This window comes from Ambystoma mexicanum, chromosome 3q (genome assembly GCF_040938575.1).
Source record: "Ambystoma mexicanum isolate Mex_15411 chromosome 3q, UKY_AmexF1_1, whole genome shotgun sequence".
In the NCBI taxonomy this organism is placed as follows: Eukaryota; Metazoa; Chordata; class Amphibia; order Caudata; family Ambystomatidae; genus Ambystoma; species Ambystoma mexicanum.
Window position 1 is genome coordinate 692,703,654 of NC_090926.1, and position 23,805 is coordinate 692,727,458.

General features: G+C 47.0%; 1 protein-coding gene across 3 annotated transcripts in view; it reads left to right on the plus strand.

Annotated features, from left to right (window-relative positions):
- The window catches only part of OGFOD3 (2-oxoglutarate and iron dependent oxygenase domain containing 3), an 876,068-nt gene that overhangs the window by 141,994 nt on the left and 710,269 nt on the right, over positions 1-23,805 (plus strand). For all 3 annotated transcript variants that reach the window (XM_069654613.1, XM_069654612.1, XM_069654611.1), the window contains exon 3: positions 22,785-22,860. In XM_069654613.1, the coding sequence (XP_069510714.1) occupies positions 22,785-22,860 (76 nt within the window). The remainder of the gene's footprint in view (positions 1-22,784; positions 22,861-23,805) is intronic.

The window sequence follows — 23,805 nt, forward strand, 5'->3', positions numbered from 1 at the left end:
TACCTTCGTTGTTTGGCTACCAAGGTACAGGACGACTGGTCACTTTTAATACCTGTGGCTGAATTCGCCTACAACAATTCTGATCACTCCGCAGTCAAGACCAGCCCTTTTTTTTGCAGCCAAGGATTCCACCCTTCGGTTCTACCTTCCATTCTCCCACATCCCACACCAGTACCAACAGTCGACTCCTGGATTGAAACTCTCATCAACGTACACAAGGAAGCCAAAGAACACTTAGAAAAGGCCCAAACTCACACCAAGCGTTATGCAGACTCCAAAAGAAAACCAGGACCTTCTTATGCACTCGGTGATAAGGTCTGGCTGTCCTCGAAACTACTGCCTCGACATTTACGACCAAACAAACTGGCTCCCCGGTACTATGGCCCTTTTTCCATAAAGGAAATCATAAACCCAGTGACATTCCGGCTCAAATTGCCAACTCCTGGAAGAAGATTCATCCAGTTTTTCACACTTCTTTATTAAAACCTTTCGTCCAGTCCTCCCGGAAGTCCTTCAGACCCAACCCCATGGTTGTGGACGACCAGCTGGAATATGAAGTATCCACAATATGCGACTCCAGGTATAAATTGGGTCAACTTCAATACCTGGTTGAGTGGAAAGGATATCCTCCTAGTGAAAGAACTTGGGAACCATTTTCAAATCTGAATACCCCTCGATTGCTCAGAAGATATCATCTCATACACCCGGGCAAACCTGGTGGGACAGGTTTTCGGAGGAGACATGCTGTCATGATCCATAGAACGCATCCCTTTTGGACTTTCTAGTCTGTCACAACGGGGCTTGCACTCCTTGGTACTTCCAACATGGCCGTCTAACGTGGTACGCTCTCCACCAGCCTCCACGTCAGACGTAGCTCATTCTACAAAGAGACCACGCCCCCACGCGTCTCAACGCTACCACTTGCAGTGGCTAGATGTGTGCTCCGTAGTTCGCTGTAACTAATCTCTTGTTTCCTGGTTCCCGGACCCTCGATTTCCCCCTCTTCCCTTCCTCCCTCCTTACTCTGCCTTGATTCTCGTGTACCGCCTCCGAGTACACCTCCCCCGTTTCCTGGACTTCCCGGAGACTCCGAGTACCCCTGGATGCTGAACGCACGCTGGAACCAGAAGAGGCTTGCGCGAGCTTGTACAAAACCTGATCCGTACGCAAGAAGGCTCCTTCCAAGAATTCCTGCAAGGATCGAACTCGGGTGATAAAGGGGGAAATCCGTGATAATAGGTCATTAAAAGGCCCCCAAATCCGACGATAACGTCCCTCCCTTCCTTGACCAAAAAGCATAACCTTATCGTATTTCAACAAGACTTGCATGGGAAAAATACAGTTATCCACACCAGGCTTCTTTCTAGACTTCCAAACCCGCAAGATCTGTTTCATAGCCAAAACCAGAAATCTGTTAATCCAATCTGCACCCTTCCTAGCCCGGTCCCCTCTCTCCCTGTTGGACAACAAAATGGTCGAAAGGAATGTGCGCGGAAGCTTCTCTTCCAACACAAGATCTAACCTGTCCAATACATTGGACCAAAAATCAGAAACTCTTGAGCACATCCATAACTTATGCATCAAAGAGCCCCCACTACAGCCACATCCCCAACATGAATCAGAGTCTGAAAGACCCAACCTGGCCATTTTAGACGGCGTCCAATATAATCTATAGAGGATCCTCTGTCGAATATATCTCAATTGCAAATCCATCTTTGCCTGTACCCCCACATGGAGTAAATAGGTCCACTCTTCGACGGGGATATCCGCACCAACTTCATCTGTCCAGGACAGGCAAAGCCTATCCCAAGCCCTCACATGCGCTTCATCCAACGGCATTAATCCCATGTACGTGGAAACCACATAAGAGGCCGAACGGAGAAGTCCACACAATGGGGGTCTCTCCTCCATGACCCCGCCATCCATCATTCCTGTCCGCTCAGCTAACAGTGCGTTCAAAGCATCATAACGACTTTTCTCTCTAGCACCAATCCCAAAAGGTGCTCTCAGTTGGTCAAAGGGAATCATGCAACCGTCCAACCACACATCCCGAATACGAAGAATGCCCCTATTGATCCAGCTCTTCCTGCATAAGGGATTGTTCGCTAACTGCAAACCCACATTATGCCACAAAGAAGCATCATAATGCATCCAAGCATTTCCCCCATCAATTTCAATAAAGCGCAACATCGCCTCCTTATTAGCGCACATTGCAGGCAACTTCTTCACTGAAACCGGTACTTTCCACATAGAATATATATCTCTAAGGGCATAAGGCAAAAATTGGGAACTCTCAATAATATTCCAATTAGGAACATAGTCATGGCCAGCAGAGAAGTATGAGGTCTATTATTTTTTCAACAGAAAACCCATGCAATATTTCGTTAAGTCTGGGTAACCAAACCCCCCATCCTTCACAGGACATTTCAAAATATATTTAGGTATTCTAGGTCGTTTACCAACTCCCCAAAGAAAACCCTGGAATGCTTTGTCAACAGGAGCCAATATTTTTGTTCGTGAATTTTAGGGGGATGGATTGTATGATGTAAAGAATTTTTGGTAAAAGAACCATTTTAATAGCATTGATTTTGGCCCATATCCCCATCCTCAACCGGTTGCACCTCAATTATGTCCCTATTAATTACCCCCAATATTCGTAACACATTAAGTCGTCATTCACTTCAAGTCTCGGACCAAGTAAACACCTGAGTACTTCACAGCCCCCGTCTCCCAGCGGCAGTTCCAAGAACCAAAGACACCTCGTGGGATATCATTATCCAAAGGGAAGGCTACCATTTTCCCCCAATTTATTTTATGGCCCGACAAACGACCTACCTATCCTTTTGAGTCTCACACACCCCTTCGCTGGATTAGACAACACAATAGTCATGTCATCAGCGTAGCACAGAACTTTTACCTCATTATCTCCAAACCTAAGAACATGAAGGCCCTGTTCCTGTTGCAAGTACAAAATGAGGGGTTCCAGTGCCAGATTAAACAGGTACGGAGTTAAAGGACAACCCTGTCTAGTCCCCCTAGATAACAAGAAGGAAGAGGACATAGCCCCATTAACCCACACCCTTGCACTAATATCAGAATTCAATGCGCGTATAGCATTAACGAATGTGGTACCAAATCCCATCCTCCTAAGAGTGTGGTAAAGAAAAGACCAATTGACCCTGTCAAAGGCCTTTTCCGCATCCATAAAAAGCAACAGGGTATCTCGAACTTTTGTCTACGGCAAATTCATAACATCAATCAACGTCCTAATATGGTCTTAGCCATACCACCCTTTCATAAATCCCACCTTCGAACTACCAATCAGTTTACCAATACACCCATCCAGTCTATTAGTTAAAATCTTAGTAAAAATCTTGAGGTCCACATTCAGAAGCGAAACCGGCCTATAAGTCTCACATCTTTTACCATCTTTCCCTGGTTTTGGAAGGACGACCACACAAGCCTCTTTCATAGTGAGGCAAACTATCCCGTTTCTCATGAAACCATTGTATAGGGTGCACAGGAATGGTATCAGTACACCACTCAGCGTCTGGTAAAATTCTACCGGGAGACCATCCATACCTGGCGACTTACCCTCATTAAGTTGATTAATTGCCACCAATAGTTCCTCCTCCGTAGTAGGATTATCCACCACCGCAGACTGATCTGCACTTAAACTCGGCATGGCAATTTTATCAAAAAATGTGTCCATATCAGCCTGAGACGGAAATTGATCCTCAAGATACAATGTATCATAAAATGTTCTGAAACCTTCACAAATCTCACTTTTTTTGAAAATATGGTTACCATCATTGTCTGTCAGTTTCTGAACAAAAGAGTTATCCGTTAGGCCCCGCAACCTATTCGCCAGAAGTTTCCCATTCTTGTCACCCTGCTCCCAGAATGTTTGCTTCATAAGAACATGCCCTTTTCATATTGTATATCCATTTTTTGTTTGAGCAGTTCCTTGAGCTGTCCAACCACTCTCCTATCATCTGTACTCTTAGAAACCGCTAAATTCTTCTGTGCCACCTCCAAATCACCTTCCAGTCCCACACCCTTTTGTATTTAGAAGTAAGGATTACCAATAGGTTTATTAGTATAGGCCCTTTTATTTTGTCAGAGACTCGACTAGGACTGCTTTATTATTTGATGGTCGTAGCTTGCTTCCATCCTTAGATTTAGGTTAGATAGGCATTCAACCAACCCATTCAAGTTCAATAAACACCCTGTGATCACTTGTCCGTCTTCACTGTTTGATATCATGCACAATGGGGTTATGATAGAGTATGGGGGTGGGAAGGTTAAAAGGATCTGTACAACCAAGAGCTGGAGGGGGCTGTTTGTGCTGGTGATTAAGTGTAGCCCATGTATACATTTTTTTTTTTAAATATCCCTCTTACATCTTTTTTTTACAGGTCTTAAAGTCTAATATCAAATGGTAGCTTGTTCAATAGTTGTGGGCCTTGAATGGTTAGCTTGGTTCCTTTTGTGCAGGCCTTCTGTAGCTGAAATAAGGAAGAGATGTGTGCTTTTCTTATAGTTGAGTAGTGCTGGATTGAAAGAGATACTTTGCGTCTTATTTCCAGTAGGCTTTGTGGATCACGCAAATAGCCTTTTAGTTGATTCTCTGATGGGCAGCCAGTACAGATATTAGTTTCTGGTGTACTGTGTTCTACGGGTAAGCCTTTCAAGTTGAAAAACGACTAGCCAATCAGTCAACTCGTCATCTCAAGTAAGCACATACACATAGCATACCATGTCTTCCTTGACAAAATACAGTTACATGCTAGGGCAGATTTTGTGCCCTGCTGCTGTCTCTTGTTTAAAACTGCAACTAAGTCTTTAGGCTTTTTTTGCCAAGTTTTGAAAGTAGGATGGCTTAGTTGTATAGACAGTTACACAGTCAACCGAAATACAGAGTAAAAAAAAAACATATCTAACTGTTCCAGTATAGATCCCAGGTATTTTGTGACTGTGATGGGATTTCACTTTTCAGATGGTTGGATGAACAGTAATGAGTAGTGTCCTAAGCTGCTAACTGGTATAAAAGTAATAAGATAGCATGCCGGAAATCTATGGGATTGAGAATTTCCTTTTTTTAATTAGGGTCATTTTGGTATTCCCAAAGGGGAGAATGGTCGGTTTATTTTTTTTCCCCTTTCTGCATATTCTTGTAGTTGTATTTTTCTAGTCTTTCTGATATCTAAGCCAGAACATGGTGGTCGTTTTTATGGTGATTGATTACCCCCTTGATTGAGTTCTGAACAATCCCACTTTTCAAGCTACATTGTATACACTGGTGAAGCTGGCTATCATGTTAATCTGATCTTTGGGCAATCGTGGAATTCTTTGGTTTGGGGATGCTTTGTTCCAGAGCTGTTTTAATGTCCTTGATTTTTTAAGAGTTTTGGACCTTTGAACTTTGGAACGCTCTCCCCAAAGAAACACGAACTATGAATGACCACCTAAAATTTTGAAAACTTCTAAAAACCTGTCTCTTCAACTCTGAACGGGAGCAATTTGAATGAACAACATCGACTCACCATGAATGAACGTGCAACGGAGAAAGACTGGAGGGTATGCCGAGCCAGAATGAAGTGCAGGGTAGAAGAGAGCAGTCCAAATGGGAAGGAGACCTAGGTGTACCCTTTCCTATAGATGGTCAAACGGGAAACAGGAGAGAGAGATGGGTCTGACTCAATTGGACCACTGATAGAGAACCTTAGATAAAAAAGGTGAGATGGAGACACCCAGATCAGAACTGATGGGCCACAGGGAACACATCCCACCCTCGATGAAACCGCAGGGCAGCTGGGCAGGGGGGTGGTAATTGCGGCACACCAAAATTTACTAGAGGGGAAGGAATGGCCCATTGAGGACCACTCTTCTGCACACAACATGGGAGGGGCAAGTGTAGCACACCAGAATACACGACAGGGGAACTGATATGTGCAGCAATCAATCAAAACAGATGGTGTAGGATAAAGTAGGATAAAGCACCGCCGTTAACCAACCCTACAAAAAAAACCTCATCGTTCTTCATACGCCTCTCAAACTCCGAACTAAACACAACCATACCAATAGTGCACAACAAACCGCATGCACTTCACAACACCACCACAACAACGAAACAAACCACACATAGTCCCACACAACATGATGGCTACCAACCAAACCGACGCTCAGCGAACCGTGTCAAGCTGCCAACAGCACATCACAGCTTTCTTGCTCCTTTTTCCCGCTGAGTCCTGCTGACTCACCCCTACCTTCTTGCTTTACAGGTCCACCTGAGCAGCAAGGAACCACGTAAGTGGTGACAGTGCGCGGTATAAGAACCTTTTAATATAACATAACATTTTAGAATAGTTCATAACAATAAGTACATTGTTGAAAATAGTCAAAATCTACACATGCATCAAGTCACTACCTGTGAATCTTTCATATGTAGTAGTTGAGATGATATAAGTATGAAGGAGTGAGAGATGGAGGATACCCATTGCCCAAAGGAGTCGTATTCCACTGTATTTCAGTTTTTTTTTTCTAGCGTACTATGAGCATTTTGTTTGGATGCGTAATTCAAAATGACTTACCTAATTTCATTTTGTCTGCTCGGTCACCATAACATCTGTGAAAGACGATGCAATGTATGTCATAATAGAAATATAAAGAAGATTACTGTCGTTTTTGTGCTCCTCCATAATAGTACTTTATGAATACAGAATGCATTCTCTAAGGAAGACATGGTACCAACAGTAAGATGGACACAAGTGACCACAGTTCAAGGGTGGTTATTGAGCTTCAAAAAGGGTTTGAAAAACACCTATTTTATCCTAAATCTACAGATGGGAGCAAGCTTCTTTTTCAAAGTCTGCAAGGAACTGGCCAACCCTACCGCAGCTGCATCCTCTATTACACCTACCCAGGCTCTTTGCTCTGCCCTTGCCACACATTTCACCACCAGAACACAGGACATCTTGTCCTCTCTCTCCTCTGCTCCCCCCCTTGCACCAACATCTCTTGGGCCCCCCTCGGCTGGCACCACCTCTTCCCCCTTTTGTCTCCTCCCTCTCCCCTGTCACACCTGATGAGGTTTCTAGACAAGTCCAATCTATGAAAGCCTCTTCCAAACAGGTGGACCCCTGCCCCTCCAAACCATCAAGGACAATATTGACACTCTCGCTCCAGCCTTGGCTGACCTCTCTTTCGCCAATGGAGTTTTCCCCTCTCCTCTCAAGCACTCTCTCGTGCACCCTCTGCTCGAAAAACCTTCCACCGACCCATCCATTCCTGGCAAATTATCGCCCAATCTCCATTACTCCCTTCCGGGGAAAACTCCTGGAGAAGCTGGCTATCACTCAACTAACCCTCCATACTGAATCTGTTGGTTGTCTGCACAACCATCAGTCTGGCATTGGAGCATCCAGAGGCATGGAAACTGCTCTTCTGAACACCCATGAAGACCTGCTCTCAAATCTCGACTCTAACTCTCCCTCTTTTCTCATTCTTCCTGGCTTCTTTTCTGCCTTCGATACGGTAAACCACAACATCCTGATCACCAGTCTCCGTGATACCTTGGGCATCACAGATTAGGCTTGCTTCCTTTTTCTCTGACCAACCCTTCCAGGTGGAACTTGGGCCCTTTCTCTCCTCTACCACTCTCTCTAGGTGTGGATGTAACCTTTCCCCCTGGTTCTTCAATATCTACAGGGCCCCATTGGCCCACAGGATCTGTACCTTTAACTTTCAGTGTTATGCGGATGACACATAGCTCTCTTTCAGGCTACCCTCGGCCTCTTCCTCCTCCTTGATCATCCCTGATTGTCTATCCGCAATTCAGGCTTGGTGTGCTGCTAATGATCTCTGCCTGAATGCCAGTAAAACAGAGATCGTACTCATTGGGATCCCTGCTCGTATCTTCCCGCTTTCTCACTGGCCTGCCTCCTTTGGCCCTTCGCCCTCCCCTTCCAATGAAGCAAACACTCTTGCTGTCATCCTCGACTCCACTCTCCTTCTCTTCTCACATCTCAGACATCTCCAAAAAGTCCAACTACCAACTGCACCTACTCAGAGGTTTTCTACCTTTTCTCACGTTTTTAAATAATTTTATTAATTTTTCAACACAACCAACAATACAAACCAAACACGCAGTGCAATCCACAACTATTACATTAACATCAATTGGTCTTTGCTCACTGCCCCCCTGATCCCACCCCCTTTACGAGCCTGTTTGACCTTCACTCTCACTACACGCGGCAGGGCGTCATTTTCATCAGATTCCTCTGGATCTAATATTGTTCCAAATAGTCCAGATATCAATGTTTTCCATGCCATCAGGGTACCCACTTCTTCCTCCCAAGACATGCTACTTGCCTCTTGCCATACCACCGTTTCAGCCTCCGCCCATTTCTGTAATTCCTTCCACCACACCTCCGCCCGTGGCTTATGACACTTTTTTCATCCCATAGCTATCCTTCGCTTTGCTAGCACGTACGCCAAGTGTTTTAGTTTCCCAACATGCTTCAGTTTTCGTGGCCTAGGGAACCCACCCAACAGGCAGGCCCAGGCCGTGTCAATGGCTAGCTTGACCCCTTTCTCTGCTAGCTTTTGTGCCACTTCTCTCCAGAAACCCTCGATTACTGGGCATGACCAAAACATGTGTGTCATATCAGCATTTTCCTCATCACACTTAGGGCACGCCTGTCTCCCAGCATTTCTGAACTTAGATATCCTCAGCTGGGTCATATACGCTCTATGCGTTACGTACAGCTGTATTTGCTGCAGTCTGGCATTCCTAGATACCTTCTTGTGGTATCCCAGGGCCCGCTCCCACATCCCATTTGGGCTCCCACCTCTGCTTCCCAGTCCAATCTCAAATGTGTCAATTCCTTTCCAACCTTAGTCATTACCATCTCATACAATCTAGAGATCTCGTGCCCCCCTTCAGCTGTGTCATATATCATCCCCATAATGGCGTCTGGTTCCTCCGCCAATACTGTCTCAGGCCACGTTATCCGAATCTTCCGCACCAACCTGTGATACGTAACATACTGGCCCCCATGTAATCCCGCCTCCTCCCCAAGTCCTTCAAAATCCCTGATGGTCCCCTCCTGCCATATATCTCCCAACGTTACCAACCCAACCGACTCCCAGTAGGTTCTGATAATCACCCTCAGTTGCTTATCCCCTCCCGCCAAAGCAACCAGCGGTACCTGCGGGGAACAAGGGAGCGGGTCCCCCATCATCATACATACACAACGCCACATTTTCCGCCCCAGCCTCATCATCCCCGGGCGCTCCTTCATTTCTGACTCAGGCAACCAGATAATTTCCTTCAGGTAAAACGGGGTACAGTCCTGCCCAAACAATCTAAATTCAGGGGTCGCTTCATCAGAGAGCCATTTGGCCACATATTGTAATTGGCTCGCTATATAATAGACCTCAAAATTTGGTAGTTTTTAATACCCCCTTTCTCGTGAAAATTCTGCAACTTCCATAGCGCTACTCTATTCCGGGTACCATGCCACAGGAAGTCTCTACACATACCATTCAGTTGAACAAAAAACCCCTTGGGAATCATGTGTGGAATATTACTAAAATAATGTAGGAGCCTAGGCAGAACCACCATCTTAAGCATCGCTCCCCGTCCCATCATCGCTAAGGGCAACTTCTCCCAAAACCTCATACATTTGCGGATTTTTCCAATGGCCATCTCGGTATTAGGCCTATGTTCCTCTTCCGCCGTATGGTACACATCTATTCCAAGGTATCGGAAGGAGCCCACAGTCCATGGCACCGGTAACACCGGCAATCTTTCTACAGAGGTTCCCTTGTAACTGCCCAACGGGAAAATGCTCGATTTTTGGGGATTTACCGCTATACCGGACAGCCTCGCATACCTTTCCATCACCTCCAGAATATACTGAAGATTTTCCTCCGGGTATCTCAAGTATAATAACAAATCATACGCGTATAGGGATATCAGGTGCCGTTCCCCTCCTACCTCAATACCTATTGTGTCGTATTGCTGCCTTAGGTATAGTGCCAGGGGCTCCAGAGCCAGAATGTACAACATCGGGGACCAGGGGCACCCCTGTCTAGTGCCCCTGCTAAGTTGCCATCTCTCAGATATCACTGTTCCTGTTCGAACCCTGGCTAGCGGCGCACTATACAGCATCTCCGCCCACCTGATGTACCCCGGCCCCATTCCATACTCTCCCAAAGTCGCCAGCAGCCACGGCCATCTAACCGAGTCGAAAGCTTTTACTGCGTCTAAAGACACAATTGCCATTTCTCCTTCATTGTCACAGCCCCATTCGATCACCCGATGGAGTCGCCTGTGGTTGTGAGTTATGTTCCTGTCCGGGACATAGCCCGTTTGGTCTGGATGTATTAACTTGCTAATTAGTTTCCGCAGTCTATTCGCCAGGACAGCCGTCAATATCTTGCCGTCCTAGTTCAGCATCGACAACGGCCTGTATGATCCACAGCTATGTCCAGGTTTATTAGGTTTAGGAAGCGGTATTATGATCGCTTCTCTGAGCGACTCCGGCAACCATCCCACTTCAAACGCCTCATTCAGCATTTCCAACATTGGGGGGGGAGTACTTCTGCCCTATATGCTTTATAAAATTCACTAGGGAATCCATCTGCTCCCGGGGTCTTACTAGTAGGCAGCTGCCTAACAACCTCCTCCAACTCCTCCAAAGTAATTGGTGCATCTAGTTCTTCTCTTTCTTCTGCACTGATCTTGGGCAATCCTATATCCTGCAGGGTTTCCAGTATCTCATCCCGGCTGCCTCCTCCACTGTCCTCATATAGTTCCCTATAATAATCCGCAAATTCCCTATTGACTCCCTCTTGGGTGTCCACTACCTCACCATCTTCTCTGGTTATTGTCCTAATCGGGGGCCTGGGGGTTTCACTCTTGTATAACCACACCAAGAGACGGCCCTTTTTATCCCCACCCGCATGTTGTCTCTCGACGTACTTTTTGTAATTAAGGTTGCAGAGCCTTTCCCAGTGTTCCGCACACTGCTGCTGTAGTTTGAGCACCAGCTCGGTGTCTACGCTTCCACTTTTTAGTACTCTTTCTAATTCCTCTTCCACTCTTTGTAAACCAGCCAGGACACACCCCCCCCTGCAGACCTTTCGATTTAGCGATGGCCACACCCCGCATCACCACTTTAAAGGCCTCCCACAGTATCCCAGCCGAGTCAACACTGCCTGTATTCACCTCAAAGTAGTTAATGATCTCATCTCTTATATCCTCTCTAAAAACTGGATCTTTGAGCGCCTCCGCACGGAGGCGCCATGTCGGAATCCGCGCCCTAGGGCGGCAATATTGCCACCCCAGAACCAGGGGCGAGTGATCCGACAGGACCCTCGCTTTATATTCTATGTGAATGATCTCTATCACTACATCTGGCGTGGCAAAAACATAATCAAGTCTAGTATACAACTGCTGCGGGGCTGAGTAATGTGAATATTGCCTCTCGTTAGGAAGCTTTGTTCTCCACACATCTACCAATTCGAAGTCATCTAGCAACGTCTGCAATGCCCTAGCTGCCGGGGCGGGCATGACCATCTTGTTATCCGATCTGTCTACTTCGGGGTTCAGCACACAATTAAAATCCCCTCCCCAGATCACCGCGCTGCCCACCACAAACCTAGGTTGGTGCACATAGTCCGGAAGTACGCCGCAGTGTTTTGATTGGGGGCGTACGTGTTTACAATGCACACCTCTTTATTCTCCACCAACCCTCTCACTATGACTAAACGCCCCTCAGTTTCCACTATTTCATGTATTAGCTGGAACGGGACGTGTGGCGCCACCCAGACCAGTACTCCCCTAGCATAGGCTGAATATGAAGACCCCACTATAGTACCTTTACATTTACTCCTCACCAACTCCAACTTTTCCCGTGTCAGATGCGTCTCTTGTAACAATGCAATATCTATCTTTTGTCTTTTCAAATACAGCATGACCTTATTCCTTTTTAAATAACTGTTAAGTCCCCTGACATTCCACGTCACTATTCTAAGATCCCCCATAGCTTGTCAGTACCCATCTCCCTCCCTCTCAGCCACTCCCATCCACCTGCGCAATACAGATACAATTCTAGGGCTATTCTATATAGGCTTGTGTTTAAACTCAAACTCCCCAAAACTATATACACATCAAACTCCCCACCTCCCTCGCCTCCCCCCACCCGTCCCTTCCCCAACAACTCCCACCCCAATTGTTGCCCAGCTCCATCCCTGGATCTCAGGCACCGCCACATCTAGCCCTGCCTAGTACGCTCAGAGCTCAGTAGGGTGAAGTCGCCCTAATGGCCACTTAACTATTAATACTAAATGGGGGTGTGAGGATTAGCCCTACGAGGCTCCTTAATAAAGCAACAGTCACAGTGCACACAATACATTATCTATTCTAATTTGTTCCCATCTACTAACAGGCCACGTCATTGACTATAGTCAAGTCCCATAGTCTTAAGCCGCACCATCTTCCAGTGCTCTCATTACTTATCTCGTCCGCCTCCTTCTCTCGTCTTAATGTCGGCCTCCTGGGGGCATCCCTGCATATCAAGCCACCCCATGGCATCCTCCGGAGTGTCAAAAAACAAGGTCCTGTTCTTATGAAAAACTTTCAATTTCGCCGGGTAAAGTAGCATGTACTTATGGCCCGCTTCCCTCAGTCTCCTCTTAACAGCCCCGAATTTCATTCGGCTCCGCTGCACCATCAGGGTATAGTCCGGGTAAGCTGTTATGTTTGCTTCCACTCGCTTGATTGTTCCACCTTTGCGGAAGTGTTCCAGTATCCTCTCCCGGTCCCGATAGTTAAGGATCTTGGCGATAACCGGCCTAGGCGGATTGCCTGGCAGCGGCTTCCTCGTTGGAGCCCTATGCGCTCGTTCCACAGCAAATCCTTGAGACAGAACTCCTCCAGGTATCTCCTGTAGCAACATGTTTTCGACAAACTCCGTGGGGTTGTGGCCCTCTGTTCCCTCCGGCAAGCCCACAATGCGGATGTTGTTCCTTCGGGCGCGTCCTTCCGCTTCCTCCGCCCTATTCTTCAGGTTGCCCACTCTTTGTACCAGGGCATGCAGTTCCGACTTGTGTGAGGCGCAGTCCGCTGTGTTAGAACTCCCTTCCTTCTCAATGTTCTCTGTGCGCTCCGACAGTGACCTTACATCTTGTCGGAGTAGATTCACCTCCTCCTGCACTTCACCGACCTTAAGGTCCAACGCTGTTTTCAGTTCAGACACAACGATTTCGAGCTTGGCCTCCCAGGCCGCTTTCAAGTCTGCTTTCAAGTCTGCAATCGCAGCCAGGACCTCCTGATTTGTACCCGCGGCGGCCATGCCACCTGCGGGGGGCTTGTCTTTGCTCCTGGCACTTTCCGGGCCCGGCGGTGTCCTGGCAAATTCGTCCAGCGTAGGTTGCTTCACTTTTTGTCTTAGCGGCTTATTAGACATGACGCAGCAGCCGTATGTTGTGGGTCTACCCACCTCTTATGCTCCACAAGTAGGGGGGGCGCACACCCAGTCCCAATATCCAAAGCCTTAACCAAGCATGGGGGCATCAGTACCTCAAAGGCTCAACCAGCCTCCTCCTTGGCATGCCTTAGTCAGTCTGCAGCGATCTTATGTAACACAAGCTCCAGCGGGGCCCTCGTTTCAAGTTGTGCCCCGGGTTATGCCCTCTGCACCTCTTATGTGCACGGGGTGATTCTGCTGGTGTGCCTGCCTCCTATAGTGCAGTTTCCAGGGGTTCCAGCTCCTTGTGATGGACTCCCACGTGTCCCTCTGCTGGACGTTGGGCCAGGGACCTGATTCTGGTGTCAGGTGCCCAGTGTTACTAGTCCTGGCGCTGCCCTGCCCGCATCAATGGACTGTGGCCATTTAATGTCCCCAGCGCTTATGTCCCATAACAGTCTGCCGTGCCTCTAACAATACTGTTCTCTCCGAGGCCATTCCTCTCCGCCGTAGATGTTGCAGTGATTCACATCCACTGCTTATATTCCGTTGTCCCCGCTGCTCTTGGGCCTTTTATCTTCCAGCCCGTAGTGTGTTCGTACAAAACTGCCCCAGAGAGCGCTTCCCTGCTCAGGTACTGGGCATCTCAATCTCTACTTGCAGTCTGCCCAAGTTCGCAGCGAAACCAAGGTGCTGCTACTCCATATTAACAGTTCTTTGGCGCTACCAAAGGCTCCCCGCCACCAATTACGTATACCCAAGCACCCCTCCAGTGGCTGCAATGCACCCGGGCCTCCTACTGGTGTTTGCAGTGACACCTGCCAAATCCTTTCTAACAACAGCTGGGTGCCCTCCGTGCACCCCACGCTTCCGTGGACTCTGTCGCTTTTCCTGTGGCTCCTCGCACCCCAGTCAACGCCAAAGACCCTTCCCGTCCAGTCCTCGTGGGGGATCAAGCTCTTGTCTGAGTGCATGCATTGTGCATTGCGCTGCAGTCTGTGTTAGCTTGTGTGTAGTCTCCCTCCTGCCCTCCTCCAATGCACTATGTTGTCTGGGAGTGCCCATTTGCAGCCTTACTACACAGTGTCTCTCACTGCATGACTTCCAGTGTCATTTTTTGTTTGCTGTCCGGTGTTGTGTTTTTGGCAGGTATCCCTACAGTTCAGGTCCGCTTGTGCGAATACCTTGTCAGTTTCACTGCCAGCTGATGTAGATATTCCCCATCCAGGGCTCCAGCGCTTGTGTATTAGAGGTGAGCCTTTCTTTGCCTGACTAGGCTATGCTGTTTTCTACAGGGCCCTCTGCCTGTTGCCTTTGTCCACTTATGGACCGTGCCCCTGTGCCTTCGTTCACGGCTCCAGCAGACTCCTGCCTCTTCTCCCAGCGCTGCTGGTGCTTTCCTTCTTGACACACGTGGGTTCTCTCCTTAGTCTTTCTCTCTTCGGCACCACTTCAGCCCGTCTCCTGCCTCGCCAGAACCGATCCGCTCTCCAGCAGTCCCTGACAGTCTCTTGGGCAATGTGGGTCTCCTTTTGTCATGTCCTAGTGTCACCTTTGCTCGGGTCTCCAGAGCCCTGCAATGTTCTTGCGTTTCTGAGATGTGCGCGCTCCCTCGCAGCGTTCTTCCGACCCTGCTTGTTCGCTGCGGTAATCAGGCAGCCCTTTGTTCTCCAGCGCCGGCCATCTTGATTCACTTTCCTTCCCACTGGGTACAAGCTTGCAGTGACTCGTTACTGTCTATATGTCCATATTAGAACTCCAGCTTTCTACCGGGTGTGCGCCGTCATTTCACACATCAGGCCTTTCTTTTCTGTGAACGAGCGCTCATTGATCATGCAGTTTCAACTCGGGATCATGTCGGATCGACAGGAGCCCTCTAGGAAACTCGCCCTACTTCATGGCCTCTCAGCCACGCCCCCCTCTACCTTTTCTCACTTTCCCCCAGAGGCTCATCACCTTGAGAGCCCTGGTTCTCTCTAGGCCGGACTATTGCAACAGCCTCTTTCTCAATCTTCCTACTTCTAATCTCCATCCTTTACAACTCGTCCAGAACAGAACCGCAAGACTTATCCTTGGCCTCAAGCCCTGGGGCGCATCTCTGTGGTGCTGAAATCCCTCCACTTGCTCCCCGTGGCTGCAAGGATCAAGTTCAAGATGCTCTGAATAATTCGCAAGGCTTTCTGGGGCCGGGGCCTGCACTATCTACAACGCTCTCTCCCTAAATACTCGCCCTCTAGAGTCCTCCGCTCGTCCTCCAACTCTCTTCGGGTGAGCCGTTTTCACAAGGTTTGGGGTAGATCTTTATCCTCTGCAGGTGCCTCCCCCTGGAACAGCCTCCCTGCCTCTCTCTGTCTTGAGCCGGAGCACCTTAAGTTCTGGAAACTCCTCAAGACCTTCCTTTTCTCTTCCTCCTTCGCTCTCCCTTGCTAACCTCCTTTCTTTCTCTCCACCCTCCTTCTCCCCACTAACTCTGTTCAGTTTTTGCTGACTGGTTGCCTGGTTCACCTCCAGAGCCTACAGTTACCTGGCTCCCCTGCCAGTCTTTTTGCGCTTGCCTTCGGTCAGCTGCACTTTGTTGAGCATTATTGCACTTTCAGCAACCTCTCTGGACTTAACCCAGGGTCCTGCTGGACCGGACTACCTAAATGCACTAGTACCAGTTAGATGTCTGTCCTGTCCCCACCGTCTCTCGCCCCTCCTAGCCCCCCCGGAGCTTGGTCGCTACTTAACACTTCATGCACTTGCACTAGGAGAAATGTTGTCGGGCCTAGTATTCTAGTTTATCTGTGTTGATCATTCGGAATCTTCGAGGCCTAAGAATGATTACTTTATTCCCTTCTTCCCTTCCCGCTATGAAACACTTCACCTGTGTATAAGCACTATATATATAAACAATACATAAATACATTGAACATGATCCTGGGCCAGTGACGGGGTCTCAAACCTGATTCATCCTACTAGCCTCACTATTTTGCCAATGCTCTTTTACTAACGGCAAATGAAAATATAACTGAGCAGTTAGCTGGGCCATTTGTATCTGTTCATCACGAGCAATTGTGGTCATGTAAAATGACTCAAGTGCTTTGTGCAATATTGCACCTTCAAACCAAATATCATTGCTTACGGAGGGAACCTCCTCACAATTCTGGCTTGCCAGTTTCCAGCATCGTCCTCAACCCATTTTCCTTTAAGAAATAATTTAGCTAGGAGATGCTCCCTGGCTTCACCAATTTGTACAGTAGTCCTTTTCGCAATGGCTTTTTGCACCTTAGTAAAACGTTGTTTATGCAGGTGCAAAATCACCCTGTTTCTGCTTGATTTCCTCACACAAATCAATTCTTACACAATCTTAACTTTTCACCTATACACCTCCCTGGAACTCGGGGGTCAAGTGTTTGTGGCACTTTAACAAAACAAGATGATTTTCCCTCCATTTTAGTGCAATTGCATCAAAATGGTCTGTCACAATGCACTTGTCATGGGTCAGAAATAGGCAGCTAAATCCCATCCACGAGCCCCCACTTTTTGTAACGGTTTATTAAGAAGCCACCCTCAACACAGGGAGTTCCTTCCCTCCCCACTCGAGGGGTTACGCAACAAACTGTTTAACAGATTATTTTGTTTAGCCCTATCTTAGACACATATCGTGCCCTTTGGATCCCTCTCCCCTAAGATAACAATGAGCCAAGAACCAGACTGGTGTACAGGAAATATATTGGTATTTATTTAAATAAAAGTAATAGAAATGAGCACGAAAATGTCATACACCACTTTATCCGTGGCACAACACAGTCAACTTCTCCCAGCATAAATAAATCACAAAAGTGAGTTGAAAAGAACACAATCGCAAATCTTCACTTTCTGCAAATTTCTCTTCAAGAAATAATGACACTGATCAATAATGAAATCAATTATCATGTAGTGTTGTGCGATTTTGATTTTCTTGCAGGCTTAAAAGGCTAGCAGTAGGATTTTAAGATTGGTACAAATACATATGGCAATTATGATTTCCCCCACACTTTTGGTTTAAAATAAACACAGGGTGATTTTAGCGGTTTGTGTCACACTCGCCTGTGTCTCTGCAGGAGCGATGGACGAGCCTCCCTTGAGCCCGTGTCTTCACTTCCCTTGTTTCACCCGGAGGAATACCTGTCAAATACAAGGTGTACACTCAGACCTGAATTCACCGGATTCCCCTGGGCCCTTCCCCTCTCTTTACTGTGTGCAGTGATGTCCCCCTATGGGCTTACCTTGATCTTTAGTAGGGTGTGCACTCCATCCTGCATTCGCAGGGGCGCGATTCACTCATGTGATTGGTGCCAATGTCTGTAGGCTGAGTTCAGATGCCAAACGCTGTTTTATGCCTTCACAGCGAGGCCGAGTGTTCAAGGCGCCAGTTTCTTCACTGGCTAGAAAGTCCTTCCCACAAGTGAACAATGCGCGGAGAATGTTGCGTGTCCAACATTGTCCGTATTGTCTTTGTTTGCCGGTATTTTTGTGGGTGAGTAGTGCTGCGTGTAGAAGCCAGCTGCTGGTAGGTTTGCGCAGCGCCTTCCATTCGAGCGCGCCTGGTAATGTCTCTCCCTTTCCCTTGCAGGAGAAATTACGTGGTATTAGCGCCTTGAGTCCGGGTTTAACACTACGGGAGATTTGGTGGTTGGGTAAGTATACACAGAGGCTTTTGGTAAGTATGCACCGAGAGCGCAGTGAAATAAGTGTCCGCGTTATTAGGGTGAGCGCAATGAATGTCTCTTCTTTCTTTTGCAAGGGTTTGTGCGCTCGTACAACTGACCTGGATTGCAGCGTCGCGGGTAGATTCGGTGAGTGTGCGCAGCGTTACTGATGTGCACGTGTTAACGCAGTTCTTCTTTATTCTTACAGGTGCCGGTGTAGAAGTCCCCACTTGACTGGAGGTAGCTGCGGCGTGGAGTAAGAACTGAGGTTCTTCCGGAGCAGGTAAGCAGAAGCAGAATGATCCAGAACGGGTAAGCAGAAGCAGGATGATCCGGAGCAGGTAAGCAGAAGCTGGCTGATCCAGAGCATGGCAAGTGTGTTGCTGATGCAGCTCATAGTAAGCAACACGAAGCACTGGAAGAATCTTGGATGTGGCTTATATAGCCAGCCACACCCAAACACTAGAGAGCTCATGAATCATCATGCACTCCCTGTTTGGCAACAGGAAGTGGTAACCAGGAAGTTACTATAAACACTAGGAAGAAATTAAAGGAGGTTTTTGCTATGGGTTCTTTGTGTGCCTATGCCAGGCCTGCCAAGCCTCCACCCAGCTTGCCCCAACTACCTGCCTGATACCCATGACAGTTTGTTTTTCAGATCCCCAACCCCTACTTTGGTCTTTGTTGGGGAACTTGGACAGAAAAAGTGGAATGATTTGGGGAATTTTGGAATTCAGGCCCCCTCCACTCAAAGGCCTGTGTTGGTGAAGCTGGATAAAAAGGAAGGACTGATTTAAGAACAAAGACACCCCTCTTCCTTAAAGAAGTTGGGGTCAGCAGGTCAACAAGGATTATCCAATTCATGTATAGGCTATAGTTTTCAGCACACACTGTGAAGTGAGCTTTGTTACTTACGAATGTTAACAAAAAGTACCCCGTAGTGTTCAGCTAAAGGGGGATTAAATTAAATTAATAGTTTTAGTTAAATAGGCTAAGGATCTACACAGTATTGCTACCCCCGGCCCCCGCACACTATAAAGGGAAAGGATTCAAGGCAAGCAGACTCACCCACCTTTTGGTTTCCCAGGGCTCGGTTCTTCTTGCACAGAAAGCCTCTGTTTAATGTTCAGCAAAGCCAGCTGCATCTCAGGACACTCTGGAAAGATAGACAGGGGTCTGGACACTCCACTCTCAAAGATGGCCTCCCGCTCTAGACCATAAGACACACTCAGCTTTGTGGCCTTCTTAGAAATAGACAGCTCCACCCAGATGCACTCTCAGCAATCTCCTCTCCTCTCCTCTGGTGTTTCCTACCATCTGTCAGATGATAAGTTTCAGCAGACCTCTGTCTGTCTCTGTCTGTCTGTGTCTCTGTGCGTGTTTCCCCTCCTCCTAGTGCAGTCCCCCTTATATAGCAGCGATGACACCACCAATGTTACAATCTTGAGGGAGTACCCTGCAATAATTCCCTCAGATAAGATTGGACACTTACCCTTCTCTCTCCTCCCAAACCCAGTCTCCATGTTAGGACTGGTTTATGGGTCTGGAGTAAAATGGCAATTGCCATTTCTAATCGCCATTTGTTCTCCTTTCAAATGTTTGGCCAAAACTAGTTATGTATGATATGATTTGGCATTTGTAACGCACCTATACACAAGTGTTTCAAGGCACGAATAGGCAAGGGAGGTGGAACAGAGGGAAGACAGACAACGATCTTACTAGGCCAAGTGACATTGAGATCCCGCAAGTGCAGGGGAGGGGAAAAGTGGCAGGGGAAAGGGGAAGGGGCAGTGCTGTACAAACAATAACAAGAAGTGCGGCCAGAAGGTGGCAGGTGCATGGGTAAGTGCAGACAGCAGGTGTCCAAACCAAAAGTGCAGGTAGGGGGACTGTAGGGCTACAGATACATACCCAAGTGCAAGGGTTGCTGGGAGGCCGTGTGGGTGTGCAACTGGGCGGGCAGGGACCTGTGCCCGAAATAATAGGCTAGCCAGGTGACCAGTGCAGTATCAGACACAAAATCAGCAGGGCAGAGGAAGAGAGAAGGAACAAACAAAGAGGAAGGTCTTGAGGTGCTTCCGGAACCGCAGATGGTTCTCCTCAAGTTTCAGAGAGGCAGGGATGCTGTTCCAGAGGGAGGCCCCAGCCTAACAAAGAGATCTACCACCAACTTGTTGCCTGGAGATGCGACTGACCCTGAGGGAGTTCGAGATGGATGAGCGAAGAGCCCAAGTAGGAAGGTATTATGAAGAGAGAGAGTTGGAGGTATTCAGGCCCCAGAAGGCCTTGTGGACCATGCAGAGGACCTTGAACTTAATCATTGCAGCCACTCGGAGCCAATGCAGAGATTTCAGTGCTGGAGAGATACGATCCCTGGGCTTGAGGCCAAGGACAAGTCTTGCAGTCCTGTTCTGGGTGAGTTGTTAAGGGCGGAGAGTAGAAGCAGGCAGATTTAGAAAGAGTTTGTTACATTACTCCAGCCTAGAGAAAACCAGAACTCTAGACGGTGAGCATCTGGGGGAAGGAGAGGAAAGGAAGAATACCTCCGAGGAGGTGCAGTTGGTAGTTTGACTTCTTAAAGACGTCAGAGATGTGAGGAGAAAAGGGGAGTATGGAGTCGAAGATGACCCCGAGGTTCTTAACTTCACAGGTGGGAGCAGGAAGAGGTGCAAGGGAGGCCGGCCAGAGAGTGACAGGAAAGGAGGGTGCAGGTGTGCCGATGAGGAGAATCTCCGTCAGCAGAGATTGTTGGCGGCACACCACTCCTGGATAGCAGACAGTTAGAGATGAGAGAAGGAGAACAGGTACCTGAGGGAAGCCTGAAAACAAGCGGAATCTCATCCGCATAGCACTGAAAGTTGGAGCAGAGAGAAGCAATGCGGTGGGTGAGAGTTGCCAGGAATTGGTTGAACAGCCAGGGAGCGAGGTTAGACCCCTGGGGAATACCACAGGTAGAGAGTGAGATAAAGGAACTTCATAATTTTACTATCAACTGCCATAATATACATATTTTCTGATTCAGTTAATCATGGGGAATTGGATAACCTGACCACCAAGTCAGTACTATGTAGCACAGCCATTTGGAACCTTTCTGCCGTTTCCATAAAAAAAACATAAGTTATGAATATGTAAGTTATTACCCATATTCCTAATTTTATTCTCGACCCGCTCACCAACTCTCACATTTGGAACATGTTCAGAATCAGCCAGGAACACATCTTGGATGGCCATTATAGTTCCCTGAGTCACAGGTTGATACATTTTTATATCTCCAAAATCATCCGGATATTACATTAAAAACGGTACATATTAAAATCAATCCGACTTATGGTTGCTGAGAAAAAGGCCTAAATGATGAGAGTCCTTTTAAATTAATTGTGAATCTTCATGTGGGACAAATGGCAATTCTACTGCCTTCCAGCATTTGTCCTCATTGGGTCAGCCTGTACCCAGAGTTTTTTTTTATCAGTCTCTTTGTGTTGAAAGCTTGCTCTTTGAAGTTGACCCATTTTCATAAATATTAGTCATGCTCCAGCCAAGGGGAACTTTTCCTGCAGTCAGTGCCTTCAGAGCCAGCAGGTCTGGAGAACACTGAATTTCGACACCTTTAGCACGACACGTTATTGCAGTTGGTAATTACATGGGAGATGTGACATCCAGACTGGCAGTGGGAGGTTTTCTTGTGAAGTTTCCCACAGCAGGCAAAAGGGTTTGTCTTGGGCTGACATTTTTCCAAAAAGACAGTTGCTTTTCAAATGTCAGTGATGTTTTGTATGTGAAACATAACATACATTGCTTTTTGCCAACGTGCACATAATGTCTTTTCCCTGACATTTTTCCGTGAGCAGTGAAACAATTTCACTTTTAAACTGCTTTTATTTGCACACACCTGTGCAAGCCGTTCGTGTATCACTGTTTAAAAATTCTGTTTTCCATGTGAAAGGGATATTTTATTCCTCCTTCTTTTGTAAATTAAAATGCTGCTTTTCCTTTGGTAATTACAGGTAGCCCCCTTTCCACATAGCTCTTCAATTTTACTTGGAAACAAAAAAACAAAGGCCATGCCGTTTTTGTTTGCGTTTAAAATCCTGTTGTTCTTGTGAAAGGGACTTCTGTTTGGAGCCTTTGAATACACCCACAGTACCATTTTTTGGTACAGGGTTTATGGATCTTGGTAATTGGCGCTTGAGGTGGCTTTTAACATTTATTTTAACATTATAGATGATGCCATGCTGTACGGTACAGCGATCAAAATGTTTTTATGGGCCTGTGTAACATGCTGTATAAGCTGCAGGCTTTGTGCTTCAGCTGCAGATAGTAAAATGCTCGTAGAATTTAATCCACCACTTGAGACCAATAGATCCCGTAATTTTATTTATTTTATAAGTCACATGATGGCCCAGCCCTTTACCTTCAATGTTCTTTGATTTGGGGCCAAAACACACTTGCGTCTAAAAATATAAAATGCAATAAACTTTTGCAAACTTAAAACTATATAGTCTTTGCCCATGCTGATTTGTTTTATGTGTAAAAATCACATGATTGTGAGGGTTGGGAGCAATATTTTCTAGCCATGCAAAAGCCAGGTGTTTTTTCTAAATTCATCCTCTGATTTCTGTTTTTTCTTTTCCAGGCTGCACACCAACTAAATGCGGAAGGGCGTTAACAGACATATTAATCACCAGCGTGGAAGCTAAAACTATGCAGAGGTAATTTATTGTCTTTAAAAAACTCAAATGTACCCATCACTAAAACGAAAAGGGTTAGAGTAGACCAAGGGTGGACTGGGAATAATTTTCAAAGTGGCCCCATATTACACATTTTCAGCAAACCCATCCCGTTTCCTGTGATAAAATCTGTAAATAAAATAGGTTATCACACAAAAGAGGCCTAGGGTGAAGGCCTACTGGGTAATCTCCAGACTTCCCAATAGGCCAGTCCGCCCCTGGAGTAGACTAGTGTATCCCTGGAGTATGGGCTTGACTGTAGAACGCATACATGAATGAACTGCGTCCGTGCATACCTCAACATTTCTTCACATCTTGCCCTTATCAATACTCCATTAGGTGTTCGCTGCGTTAAGACGATCACACAAGGGGCCCCTTTCAATTTGCTGGTGCTTTCCTTAATTCCACTGAGGTGGCTGGATGAGCTCTCACGTGGGTACCTGCCTCAAGCAGAAGATGCCCTTGCTCCAATGTATTATTCACAGCTGTTGAGAACCTAAAACATGCGCATGTTCTTTTGATTGCACTTTGTGTGCGCTGTGCTTTGTGAGGACTTAATTGCCCCTCCCCTTTAAATATCTTCATTAGAAGAGAGAATCCGAACTTATTAAATACGCTTTCAGAAGTTACATGGGTGCAACAGCACTGCATCAACATGTAGCCCTGTTACCGTAGCCAGAAGTACTGGAATGCATGGGATAGTCATAGCCCTTGATTACACATCGGAAAACATGGAAATGCTATTTTTCATCAACCGAAAGTTCCAGCCATAGAGAATCGTAAAGGACATATTTAGAAGGGGCAGCTGCTAACCTGCATCTTCGTTTTATGCCTGAGTCTGAGTCGTAAACATGAAGCTTAAGACTGCAGCAAATTACAGGGACCATTAAACCAAAGTAACAGGTCACACTATCGATTGTCAATTTG